The 14,424-nt window shown below is 34.9% G+C and overlaps 1 protein-coding gene across 1 annotated transcript in view; it reads right to left on the bottom strand.

The window, feature by feature from the left end:
- MEMO1 (mediator of cell motility 1) overlaps positions 1 to 14,424 on the bottom strand; it is a 68,748-nt gene that overhangs the window by 36,728 nt on the left and 17,596 nt on the right. Inside the window, exons 3-5 of the mRNA XM_029937998.1 lie at positions 10,932 to 11,000; positions 2,944 to 3,056; positions 914 to 1,025 (exon numbers count right to left, since the gene is read on the bottom strand). Of these exons, the coding sequence (XP_029793858.1) occupies positions 914 to 1,025; positions 2,944 to 3,056; positions 10,932 to 11,000 (294 nt within the window). The remainder of the gene's footprint in view (positions 1 to 913; positions 1,026 to 2,943; positions 3,057 to 10,931; positions 11,001 to 14,424) is intronic.

Raw genomic sequence — 14,424 nt, 5'->3', positions numbered from 1 at the left:
CCTGTATTTTACTAAGAGAATATAGTGACAGGATCCAGAGAAGGAACAATCTTACCATATTTAGAACTAGTTAAACTACATATGGACTATTAAATCCATATAAAGGAAATTGCTGGAAAAAATGAGAGAAATGTGACCTACAAAAGGAAGACTTTCTAATTTGAATACTGCCTAAAAGAAGAAAGAAAGCTCTTTAAAAATTCTTTCATTTTACAAAATACAGTCATGACTACATAGCGGGCATTGCACTAAGCACTCGGATACAAGTGGAGAATAAAATAGATATTGTCCCTGTCCTCATCCCACTTGGCAGTTTTGTGGAAACCCTATCCGTGGAAGACCTTTAGCAGTACCAAATAATAATCTGTCACCCAGATGATAAAATATATTCATGTACTTTGTGTAAGACTGAAATAAATGACCTCCAATGTAATTTCCAAATCTAAAATTTTGTGATTACTTATTTACAGCATGAAAGGTAAATGTAACTGCTATTCTGAGATAAATGTCTAATGAATAAAATTAACAGGCAGATCAATACATACACACAAAGGTTTTTAAAACACCTAAAAAACAACCATATCAATTCATATGGTCAGCCTTTATATGCAAACTACTCCAAACCAACTTCAATCCACATGAGGAAAATCCACCTCAAATTTTCAGTATCATTTCAAGGAACAAAAAAAATTCTTTAAGACTTTAAGTAATTTCTATACCCAGTGTAGGGCTCAAACTCACAACTCTGAGATCAAGAGGCACATGCTCTACCAACTGAGCCAGACAGGTGCCCGTCAAACAACAAAAATTTTTTTAATCTCCTTATCCTAAAGATTATTTTACCCAATGAAAATAATTCCAAAGAAATTAATATTTATGGCTTCTCTGGGACTTCTTATATTAATCAATATACCTTTCCATGGCTTTAGCTGTATAAGGCAAATGCATTTCAATACTGTGTTCATCTTCATCTGTCTGCAGAGACATGCGTTCAAACATTCCTGTCTTCCATAGTTCTCCGTAAACTAAAGAGATTTCAAAATATAGTAAAACAAATATATTAATGTATATCTTTATTCCGTGAGACTCCACTCAGTAACAAAAACTATATGCTTTGGCAAGAGACAGAAGTACCACATAATAACTTTCCTCATTTTTATCTTTAAAAAAGAAGAAAAAACTAGCTTTTTCATACCAGACAAAGCAATAACACATGTAATAACTACTTAGCATTTTCATATATTACACAGTTATATTAAAATAGTAATTTAAAATATACATTTGTTCTTTTCATTACATCTAAAATCACCTCTGGGTCTAAGCTTTTCCTGGACTTTAATCAGCACATGCCAAAAAAAAACATAGTTGATTAGAACTCCTAGTAAAATATGGCAAAGCCACTGATCTACTACTTGTGAGGTTAATAATTTGGTTTTTAAGTTTTGTTTTGTTTTATAATAAAATCTATGGGATTATTATTTCCCACCTCAGATCCCTGCCACACTAGGAACAGAAAGTTCTTATTAAGCATGCTATATTCCTCAAAATTAAAAATTAGGCTTTTGGGACAGCCCAGAACATAAATTCACCCTAGTACCATGCCATAAATAATTTTAAAATGATCTAGTAATTCAGATCCTTCTGATGAGTCATACTTATTGTACAATAAAATTAATATATAAACTAAATGATAAAAGAATACTTTTGTTTTATCATAAAAGAGAACCAACATTTTTATAACTAAATCCCTAAATGGGTTTACCAATATAAAAGAAAGACACAAATGAAGGTATAACTTTTTTTTTTTTTTGCAAAACTGTATCTTATTAAAAATCATCAATTCCTTCATTAGGAGGCTATCTAAAAACCAAAATTTTCTTGATGCCCCAAGGTTTTAAAAATAAAGTGTGTCCCCTAAGAGCATCACAGGGAGTAATATAGCTAATTATACTGCAGCATCATTAGTAAAAATTATTCTTACAGCAAATTACTAATACTTAGTGATCATTAAAACCTCAAATTATGAAAAATAAGGCCTAAAAACATGGAAAAAGAAGTGATTTTCTATTTTGCAAATGACTTCTTTCATTCTACAGAAGAATGTGTTCCAAAATCTCTAGAAACAATAAGCACACAACATACTTAAAATATAATTTGATGCACTGGAAGAATACACGGCAACTTCATGAAGATGGTCTTAGGGAAAGTAAACTGAGTTCACATAAGGGAAAAATTATGAGTCCATTGTGGATGGTAAGTACAAGAATATTTGTTACACTATTCTCTGTATTGTTCTGTATGTTTAAAATTATGCTCCCCTCTCCTCCAAAAATACTATTACAAAGTCAAAGGTTTTAATTTACAATTAAATTACCAATGGATAAAATGGATAAAAGATGTGGTTTCTAGAATCCTATGGAAAAAAATGTATCAAAATAATGGACTATAAAAATAGAATACACTTAAGATTTATGTAACGCTTTTGTTTCAGAGTTTCACAAGTACCACCTCATTTTCCCCCCCATAAAGATCAAGAGGAAATAAATGCATTATCACCATAAGCTATTACAGTGAGTAAAGTGATAACACAGAGGCAGACTAACATGTCCAGAATCTCCCATCAAGCTGTGGTGCGCACTAACTTCCTGTCTCACGGTACACTGAGTACACGGTACTTCCCTCAGTGCAGATGTAACCACTAACAGTCTAGAGACTAATGGACTTGACAGATTTTTGTGACTGGCAAAAAAAAAAAGTCTAGTCATCTTTTAGGCATCTAGAAGAACTTCTTTGTTTTTACTTTCTGCAGATAAGTTGCAATCAATTTTATCTTTAAAACTGAGATAATACAATATTCATAGCTTTAATTTTTTAATTAACTTATATTTCTAATTTTAGAAAGTCTTCAGCTGCTTAAAAGCTGTAAGATTTCTATATACTTACTCTTTTGGTCAATACGAAGGTCATACAGAGGTGTCCTATATATATCCACACTGGAAAGTGCACATCGAGAGAGGGGCACATGATGAGAAGGCCCAAGGATGAAAATTCTCCGGCTAGGAGATACACAACAAAAAGCACAGAACAATTGCACTTCTACGCAAACCTTATTAAATGAAAGGGGGAAAAAATAAGTAATTTTTAAAAGTTACATGTGGTACCGTTTTCCTTCCTGATTGATTTCATTACCTACTGTTAGGAGCTAAATTATGTGCCCCTAAAATTTATGGTGAAGTTCCACCCCAGTACCTCAGTCCATAACCATACATGGAGACGAGGTTTTAACAGATCATTCAGTTAAAATAAGGATATTCATGTGAGGACTGAATCCAGTGACTGGTATCCTTATAAAAAGAGGAAGAGATACCAGGGGTGCACATGCACAGAGAAGCGGCCATGTGAAGAGGCATCAAGAAGACAGCCTTCTGCAAGCCAACAAGAGAGGCTTCAGGAGAAACCAACTCTACCAGCACCTCCATCTTAGATTTCCAGCCTCTGAACTGTGAGAAAATAAATTTCCGTTGTTTTCAGCCACCTACTTCGTGGTATTTTATGGTATGACTATCAAACTAATATACCTAACTAATGATTTGCTCCTCAGTTAATTAAATTCAATTTCTTATCTTTGTCGTTTTGTTGGAAGTCCTTAAAAGAACCATTTTCAACACCTAGGCAGACTAGTTACTGATTTACTGACCTACAGTAAATCAACTGATATGCTTAAAATCACTTCTGTATTTATAATCCCTAGGGATACAGAAGGTTGTCAAGAGCTGTATTAACTGAATTTAAACATTTCAGCTATTAAATAAAATCTTAAAATTCCAATACATTCTAACCTTCCTCTGAAAATCCACAACTTTAACACAAATATATAATAGCATAATTCATAAAACTATACAAAATATCACTACAAAGAACTATTCTGGTAAAGCTATTTCCATATTTCTACCATAGCAGAGAAAAAAGGAATCTTGTTGAGAAAAATTCTGTATAATAAGCTTTCTCTGTTCCCATTCAAGTTGAAGTCATTCTCAAAAACAAAGAAGTTTGATTATGCGTTATTTGCACAGCAGCTAAAGAAAAGAAAGGGGCTAAACCATAACTTAAATCTTTACAATCCCTTTATCTTGATATCAAGAGTAAAATTAACTTCCTCTCATTGTATCTCAAACATTCCTACAATCTAAATTTTAAAACTATCCATTTTCTGTTTTCCCAGATTCTTATGAATGAAACTTCCCCCCACCACACACACACACACACACACACACACACACACACACACACACAAACTTTTATTTATTTTTTTTTTAATATTTTATTGTCAACACACAAACTTTTAGACTCGAAAAACCAAACCTATGAGAAAGAAGAGATTATATGATAAACTATGTACCTAGAAAAAATTAATTACTACTCATTGTTCAATTAATGGATAAAGATTGAGACATGACCTAGTTCTTTCAAATCAAAAATTTGCAAGTTGAGGCGCCTGGATGGCTCAGACGGTTAGGCATCTTACTTTGGCTCAGATTATGATCTTGGGGTTCACAAGTTTGAGCCCCACATCAGGCTCTGTACTGACAACTCAAAGCTTGGAACCTGCTTCAGATTCTGTGTCTCCTTCCTTCTCTGTCCCTCCCCCACTCATTCTCTCTCTCTCTCTCTCTCTCTCTCTCTCTCTCTCAATCCTCAAGTCAGTTTTCTGGGTGTGCAGAATGGGTTAGTGTTGATCTGGCTGTATTTCATGGACAAGACACACAAAAGAAACTTCCATGCTGTTGGGCCATCTTGGCTCCTCCCCCCTCTCTCTCTCTTAAACACAAATAAAACATTAAAAAACAAAAACAAAAACAAATAGAAAAAAACCTTGCAAGTCAAGGAATGTGCTTCAGCAAAATACTTATTTTCTAAAATTCAATTACAGCTAAGAAAATTAACCTACTGTCTGCTACCCATTTGTTATACGCTATGGCCAGGGAAGGGGCCAGTAAGAAAGATGTGGATAAAGTTAACAGCAATTCTCAGTTTAGAGTCCCGAAACTTCCTTAAGATGTCATATACAACAAACCTAAGATTTGATCCACAGGCCATGTCTAGTCAAAAAACATAATCTTCTTTCGTCCTCCTCTGCTTGCACTGTTAATACTCACTTCTTGTCATCACCTCTATGAGCAAGTAAACAACCATTTACACACACATACACACACACATACACACACCAAACGAAATTAACGATCCTAAATGAAAAAGAGATAACGCTATGTTCTCTAATCTTAACAGTACATAAATATAATCACATTTTTTAAAATTAAAGTCTAATGTGGGAAATAGATAATGGTAACTCTGAGTGTTTAGGTGACTAGCCTAAGGACAGTTATTAAATGAAACAAGAATCAAGTATGAAAAAGAAGGCATTTTTATGATTGAAGAAAGCATTTCCATGAAGAGACAGAGGAATAAAATATTTAAAATCAGAACACTTCTAAGAAATTCATCATATGTAATTAAAATATGAGATTTTTAAAATATCAATTTAAACTCAAGACAGAGATAGATTTCTAGGTAGTATAACAAGGTTCTAACAGTGACCAAAATAGCAGCATTACTCCAGAAATAAACTTTAGAGATCAGCTTATCTAAATGCCCCACATCCAATATCTGACTATTTACCTTGTTCGCCTTATCTGCCAGACCAAACCTGGATGAATTATTAAGACCTATAGGGAAAAGAATTCCCACTCATCTGAATTAGCCAGTTGTGGACCCAACAGATTCTTTCTAGTTTGGCAGAAACTCACTCATACGCAACACAGAAAAAAAGGAGTTTAAGGTCACATCAATATAAAACCCTTATAATTGATGAACCCAAAAATTTTTTAAAAGCCTACATGACAAAGAAAAGAAAGGAAAAAAGTACATATTAGTGGTAATCTCAACATGGGTCTCTTTGTTGGCTATATGTTAACCAAATTAATAATATAAATAAAAAACACTGCACTTTCTTTTTGCTAGATTGCTAGATCCATAAACACCAAGGCCACAGGAGTATTTTGAAGAGAAATAAGTAATATAAACATTGGAAACAATGTCACTTTCCCTTCCTTCAATTAATTGCAAAGTTCCTGCAATTAAGCAGACTCTTGGTTTAGGCTCAGGTCATGATGTCAGGGTTCATGGGATGGAGCACCTCATCAAGCTCTGCACTGACAGAGGGGCCTGTTGGGATTCTCCCTCTCTTTATTTGTCTCTGCCTCTCCCCTGCTCACACTCTCTCCCTTTCAAAATAAATAAATAAAACTTAAAAAGAAAAAAAGAAATGTAGTTCATGTATAATACCTCCAGAGAATTCACATTTGTGGAATTACTTACTATGAGAAGTATAATCTGTGCATCTAATATATGTTATCTGAGTATCTCCCCTCATAAATATTCAACTACTTAATCTAAAAAATGGAATACAAGTAATTTTTTAAAGATGTTTCCCGGCAAGTGGAGATATTTTAACTAAAGAATTAAATGACATGTGGCCCCAAAGAAGATTTCTTTGGCTATCTTTTCCTATCCTGAAAAGCTTTCTGAAAGATATAAATCAAAAATTACTATCTAAGTACATCCTGAATTTCAGGCTTTTAATTAAAGTTTTAGTAATAGGAAAAGACTCTGCAATGATAATTATGGGAAAGAACTTACTTAAATGTATGCTTTTTTAAATTCCTTTACTCCTCTGCAACATAAATCAGATCCCATCACTCCCTTGCTTAAAAAGTCTTGGGGCACCTGGGTGGCTCATTGGTTAAGCGTCCAACTTCGGCTCAGGTCATGATCTCACAGTTCGTAGTTTCAAGCCCGGAGTAGGGCTCTGTCCTGACAGCTCAGAGCCTGGAGTCAGCTTCAGATTCTGTGTCTATCTTTCTGCCCCTCCCCTGCTCGTTTTCTCATTATCTCTCTCCTTCCTTCTCTCTCAAAAATAAATAAATGTTAAAAAAATTTTAAGTCTTTCAGTGAATTTTCATATAATCAGAAGATAAAACCTAAAATCCTTAAAATGGGTTCTAAAGTCTCAAATGAACTGGGCCCGTCTTGCAGTACTTTCGCCACTCCCACCCCCTGATCACAATAGTCTGTGATTCTGGTCTCGCATTTCTTGGATGACCGGAACTACTCTGCCTAGATGAAAGCCTTCACACATGCTACTGTTCCTTTTGTTTGACTTCAAAATCATTTCCTCAGAAACGCCTTCCCCAATACCTTTCCCATAACCAAATCCAATCACCCTGGTATCACAGCACTTCTAGAATTGTGAACTGTAGGTCTTTCAAAACCCTGCCAAAAAGTCCACAAAAATCAATACTATCTTAGTAATAATGAGAAATTTGCCCTTTCCACTACGTTGCCATCTGCACTTATGGTACAGAGATGAGGCTGGGTAAACAGCTGGCACATCAGAACTGTGATCAAGATAACAGAATCCAAACGCACTACTCACTACTCGTCATACATTCGTTACCTTCACCCACACCAAGGTTGTTTGTTTAAGGCCAGTATCACTTACTTTCCTTAAATCTTGAACTTAGAGCAAAATTTTATAAAAATATTCTGTATGACAAAATGTTTAAATCTGTGGTGATTGAAATGCATAAAGCACTTTTGCTATATATAGAATTATGTCTTAGGGAAAGCATGTGTATGATTCTGAGTATGATCTAAACTAGATCTTTTTTTCATGGGACACAATTTTACTTCAAAAAATGACTGCACACAAATTATGGCTATTCCAATTTAGGTACTTGGCAGAAATGTTCTAGAAAATGAACAAAGTGGGCCTGCCACTTCAAAGAAAACATTACCCAAGATATAACTGAAGTATTTCAGTGAAAATCAGACTTCTGTGAAGACACTGTGAAATTAACAGCTTCTCAATAATTAAAGATACTTTTGACAAAATTCATGGTGATATTAATAAAAGTGATTTTTTGGCACTTTCTGATGAAATGTCAACATTCAAAACATCTACATAACTCAATTAACAAATATCTCTTAGGGGTGCTTGGGTAGCTCAGTCAGTTAAGCGACCAACTTTGGCTCAGGTCATAATCTCACTGGTTTTGAATCCGAGCCCCATGTTGGGCTCTGTGCTGACAGCTTAGAGCTGAAGCCTGCTTTGGATTCTATCTCCCTCACTCTCTGCCCCTCCCCTATTTGCATTCCCTCTCTCTCTCTCAAAAATTAATAAACATTAAAAAACCCAAATATCTTAACGTTCCATGGAAGATGTTAATGAAATGATGCAAAGGTAAAAGAGCCAATCAAAGTGCTAGATAGTACAAAAGATGATCCTGGTTGACATGCCGGGAATGGATTAGTGTGGAAGGTAGGAATGGAAGCTAGTGGTATAGAATTTAATCTCTCTTTAGCCCACATCCACTGGGTGGGGAGAGGCCAATCTGCATAAATTGCATGAGGCAACAGGTTCCCCTCCCTCCACCTTAGGTGAGAGGAAACAAAAGACCACAGAAGTCAGGTTTTTTTGCATCAAATTTCCAGGTCAAAATTAATTAGGGAATAAAGTGTCTCACATGGCTCATTCAGTGTTTGAAATCTGTTGGCTTGCTTGTACCTGGGTTTAATACAGTTCAAATAAGTTCCTGTTAAGTAATAGTTAATTTGGTCTGTTCTATAGTTTTCATGGGTAATTGTTAAAATAGTTTTAAAGGTTCTTGGTAACTTAAAACGTTAAGATTTTACTTGATAAGTTAAGATTGAATTCATTGGCCGTCTAACAAGAAAAAAACTAAAGCACAAACCACAACTAGTGATTGGTGTATTGGTATAGGATGAGGTCCGTAGATGCTTGGGCTTTTGTCTTGTGGCAAAACAACTGGGGATATTTGAAACTGTTAAAAACCTGCTTTGTACATACCATCCTAAATACCATCTAAGAAAAGTTCTGGTATAAACATCTTTCAGTTAGTTACTAAGTCCTCAATTGGAGACTAAAGATTCAGACTGATGGAAAAATAAGAAAAGCGACCCTATAGGCAGGCAATTGAGGATATGTAAGAAAGATATAAGAAATGAAACTGCATTTTTGTTGACGGTAAAAGAAAGTAATTTTTGTCCTAAATGAGATTGGTTGTTTGGAAAGAAATGGCTTTGGAACAAAGTTTAAGGGAAAGGAAAGTTGTAGAAGGTTCGTAAAAGGAAATCATTGAAAAGGAATTTTATGTGTGAGGTTGAGATAAATAAAATTTTAAAGGTTAAAAAAAAAAAGAATATAATCTCTCTTGGACTGTTACTTCCTCTCTATACTTCTCATACTTCCCAGAAGGATATTCTTTCTCTGTTTTCTCACAGGACTATGAAACATTGCCAATCTCAAGGACAGTCACTTTCAAGAGAATACCGGTATGACTGTCAACTATTTTTAATATTAGGACTCCAGATTTAGTTATTCAACATTCAATTATTACATACTAATTACAAAACTAGGCTGATCACATTATCATGCATCACTCGCCTCTCTTTACTCTCACCAGCTTTATCATCATCATCTTAGTCCTTAGCTTTCTTCCTTTTTCTCTTTTTCTTCCATTCTCACTTTCTATCTACTTATTTAATACATGCTTTCTGCTTCTACCAATATAAGTTCTATATCTCTCTACATATTCCTAAGTCAAATTTAATTCAAGACTACTCTTCTGGCAACTAACATTATCAAATAGGAAAAGGTTTGGGAAAGGCTACTCTATAAACTAAGTTTGATTATCACTGACTTACAGACCCAGGATCAAATGAATGAAACTTCTGAAAGTCTTTCCAATCTATTTTTGCTCTTACACATGAAATACATTAGTTAAAATTGTATATTAAAGTTGTATTAAATATTTTATTAAAGACACTCCTCAAAACATAAATGAGAAAGAGCTAACCAAAATTTCATCAATTTGGCAACATTATCATTTTATTTATTATGAAAAACTTACTAAAAGAAGTTCCAACAAACACATGATACAATGTGCAGAGCATACCACATAAAAACAAAAAAGAGCATCTCTTTTGAACAAATTGCTCAAAGGCAAAGGAGCAGGCTGCGGGGTGAGAACTCATAAACTCACGGCTGCTGTAAGGTACTTCCTTGGAAAGATGAGGCTCCACCTCCACCAGCACCACTGGGACCTAGCAGCCAGCATGTGACAGGAGCACGAGAACGGACTTGACCTATTTGCGGGGATTATGTACAACTAGCATACAGACTGGGGCCTGATACCGGTTCGCGTTTGTGAAGTAACTACTTAAAGAAAAAGCTAGTCAGCAAATTAAGCAATTTGGGTGGCTGTTTCTAGCAGAAGCTTTCCAAAGTTCACAAATTTCTTATTTTAGAGCATACTGTATTACTTTTTAAGTCTCAGTTTGCCAGAAAAAAATTTAAAGCTGATTTCAAAGCTCTTACTGAGTTACTAAGAGCTAACATGTTTCAAACACATATTAAGTTCACTGTCAGATTCTAAAATAATTCAGCTACTCCATCTTGTCAATGAAATATTATTTTCTTTCATTAACCACAAGTACAATAAATAATTTTAAATCACAAAATGATTAACATAGAACAAAGCACTCAGCATTCTTCTTAAAGATGCTTTATCTCCTGAGTTTTCAAAGAAAGCTTTAAAAACCAAAACATTTAACCTTCTAACAGCTCCAGAGCTACACATTTACCAACAAAAGGAAAAGTCAAAACAAAATGTTCAATGAAAAACATTATGAAAGCTTCTCATAACCTATAAAAGGTATTAGATAAAAATTCAAATCCCTAATGAAATCAAGTATATGACAACAAGCACCCAGAAGCAAACTACTTCTGTGACAGAGCAGCTATGATATAATTCCCAACCCTCTCCCACTAAACAAAACTGTGCGTTACTTACGTAATGGATGGGTCCACTTGTTTGTAAGCATGAGCAGCACAAGACCCACAGTACGTGTACCCTGCATGGCTGCAAAACAAAATATTTTTTAAACTTAAGCATCAGATTCAAAATCAAGATATTCTGAAAAGAAAAAAACTTTTTGAAAGAAATAAAACTATGGTAAACATAACAGAATTAAGTGTATAGATAAAAGCAATGAGCTAATGATGCAAACTCTAGAAGACAACAGAGAACACATAATTGCTTTATGTCCCAATTTTAAATTTTAAAAAGTATTTTGTAACATTTTTGGTCTAAAGGACAATTAAATTTAGATATCCAAAGCTTACTTGAAGTTGCTAATGTAATACTAATAGAGTTTTTAACATTCCTCTTCAATGTCATTAGCAGACAATTACATAATGGTAAGACCAAGAGCAAGTCAAATCAGACCAAATCAAATATCCTACAATAAAGCTCATCTCTTTTTAATTTTTTTATTTTTTAAACTATCTTTTCGAATTTTTATTTAAATTCTAGTTAGTTAGCATATAGTGTAATATTGGTTTCAGGAGTATAATTCAGTGATTCATCACTTACATACAACACCCAGTGCTCATCACAAGTGCCCTCCTTAATGTCCATCACCCATTTATCCCATCCCCCACCCACAACCCCTCTAGCAACTTCAGTTTGTTCTCTGTAGTTAAGAGTCTCTTATAACACACAGTGGCATATTAACTTCAGATATATAATACATGACTCAACAATTCTATTCATTTCTCTGTGCTCATAAAGAAGTATATACTGTTGGGGTGCCTGAGTGGCTCAGTCAGTTAAGCATCTGGCTTCGGCTCAGGTCATGATCTCATGGTTCGTGAGTTCGAGCCCCACATCAGGCTCTGTGCTGACAGCTAGCTCAGAGCCTGGAGCCTGCTTCAGATTCTGTATCTCCCTCTCTCTCTGCCCCTCCCCTGCTCATACTGTCTCTCTCTGTCTCTCAAAAATAAATTTTAAAAAAACATTTAAAAAAATTTTTTTAAAGAAGTATATACTCTTAATCCCTTTTTATCTATTTCACCCATTGCCCCTCAGACCTCCCCTCTCGCAACCACCAATTTGTTCTCTGTATTTAATAGACTGGGTTTTTTTGTCTCTTTATTCCTTTATTTGTTCATTTTAATTTTAAATTTTATATTGGAGTAAAATATTTGTCTTTCTCTTTCTGATTTATTTCACTTCGTATTACCCTCTAAGTCCATCCATGCTGTTGCAAATACCAAAATCTTATTCTTTTTCATGGTTGAGTAATAGTCCTGTGTTGTGTGTGTCTGCGTGTGTGTATCTTACATCTTCTTTATCCATCCATCTATTGATGGACACTTGGGTTGTTTCCATATCTTGGCTGTTGTAAAAAGTGCTGCAGTGAACACAGGGGTTCATGTTTCTTTTCAAATATGTGTTTTCATTTTCTTTGAGTCAATACCAAGTAGTGGAATTACTGGATCATGTGGTAATTCTTTTAATTTTTTTTTTTAAGACCTCCACACTGTTTTCCAATGTGGCTGTATCAATTTGCATGCCCACCAACAATGCAAGAGGCTTCTTTGTTCTCCACATCCTCACCAACACTTGTTATTTCTTGGCTTTTTGATTCTAGCCGTTCTGACATATGTAAGGTGATTTTTCAATGTGGTTTTGATTTGCATTTCCATGATGACTGGTGGCATTAAGCACTTTTCTATGTGTTTATTGGCAATCTTTATGTCTTCTTTGGAAGAATGTGTACTCAGGTCCTCTGCCTATTTTTAATCATATGATGATGATGATGATGATGATGATGATGATGATAATGATGATTTTGGTACTGAGTTGTATAAGTTCTTTTCTTTTAATTTTTTGTAACATTTATTTATTTTTGAGAAACAGAGAGAGACCCAGTGCAAGTCAGGGAGGGACAGAGAGAGAGGAAGACACAGAATCAGAAACAGGTTCCAGGCTCGGAACTGTAAGCACAGAGCCTGATGCAGGGCTCAAACTCATGAACCATGGAGATCATGACCTGAGCCCAAGTTAGACGCTTAACCAACAAAGCCACTCAGGAGCCCCTGAGTTGTGGAAGTTCTTTATATATTTTGGGTATTAACTTTTTATCAGATATATCATTTCCAAATATCTTCTCTCATTCAGTAGGCTGACTTTTGTCTTTTCTTCTGCTGTGCAAAAGTTTTTGTTTTGGTGTAGTCCCAATGGTCTATTTTTGCTTTTGTTTCCCTTGCCTAAAGAAATATCTAGAAAAATGTTTCTACAGTCAATGCAATCTCTATCAAAATACCAAGAGCATTTTTCCTCAGAACTAGAACAAATAATACTAAAATTTGTATAGTGCCACAAAAGACCCTGAATAGCTATAGCAATCTTGAGAAAAAGGAGCAAAGTTGAAGGTATGACAATCTCAGATTTCAAAATATATCACAAAGCTGTAGTAAATGAAACAGTATGGTATTGGCACAAAAACAGATCAATAGAATAGAACAGAAAGCCTGGAAATAAGCCTACTTGTATGGTCAATTAATCTACAACAATGGAGGCAGCAATTTACAAGGGGGAAAAAGTCTCTTGAACAAACTGGACAGCTATATGCAAAAAGAATGAACCTGGATGACTTTTTCACACTGTGCCCAAAAGTAAATTCAAAGTTGAATGAAGACCTAACTGTGAGACCTGAAACCATAAAACTCCTGGAAGAAAATAACTCCCTTCTTCTGTGTCTTTTGCAATAAGAGAATTGACTTGGCCTTCTGTGTAATGTGCCTTTGTTTTTTTCTCCCTACTGCTCTTCCCTTTCATCTCTTGGTCTCAGAATTAGATTTGCTTCTCTTATTACCTATGGAATGATTTTGTTTCCTGATCTCATTTTTCTTTCTCAACTCATTCAAGTTACCTGAGTTTAGACACACTTCCTTAATGCCTACTTACTAGTATGTGGCCAATGGTACGCTGGTAAATATTTAACAACTGTCTCTGCAGAAAAAAAAAATATATATATGCACATGTACTTAAGCTTAACATAAACTTTTCTGAGATAAAAAGATAGGTACCACATAATTTACAAATAGTGAAAAATACGTAATTCTCTTCATTGCAAATTCCACATAATTGTCACAGAATGGTTTCATTGATTTTTGCCGAATTCTTATGTCCACAGCTAAGCAATGGTTGCAACTGACAACAGTGGAACAATGAAGGGGTGCCTGGGTAGCTCAGTCGGTTAAGCTTTCAACTTCAGTCCAGGTCATGATCTCACAATTCATGGGTTCAAGCCCGGCGTCAGGCTCTGTGCTGACAGCTTGGAGCCTGAAGGTTGCTTCACTTCAGATTCTGTCTCTCCCTCTCTCTCCCTCTGCCTCTCTTCATGTCATGCTCTGTCTCTTTCTCTCAAAAATAAACATTTAAAAAAAAAAAGATTTTAAAACTTTGGGGCTCATGGGTGGCTCAGTCAGTTAAGTGT

Source organism: Suricata suricatta, chromosome 4 (genome assembly GCF_006229205.1).
Source record: "Suricata suricatta isolate VVHF042 chromosome 4, meerkat_22Aug2017_6uvM2_HiC, whole genome shotgun sequence".
Classification (NCBI taxonomy): domain Eukaryota; kingdom Metazoa; phylum Chordata; class Mammalia; order Carnivora; family Herpestidae; genus Suricata; species Suricata suricatta.
The sequence above is the reverse complement of the archived record's forward strand: the minus strand, read 5'-3'. Positions and strand labels throughout refer to the sequence as shown.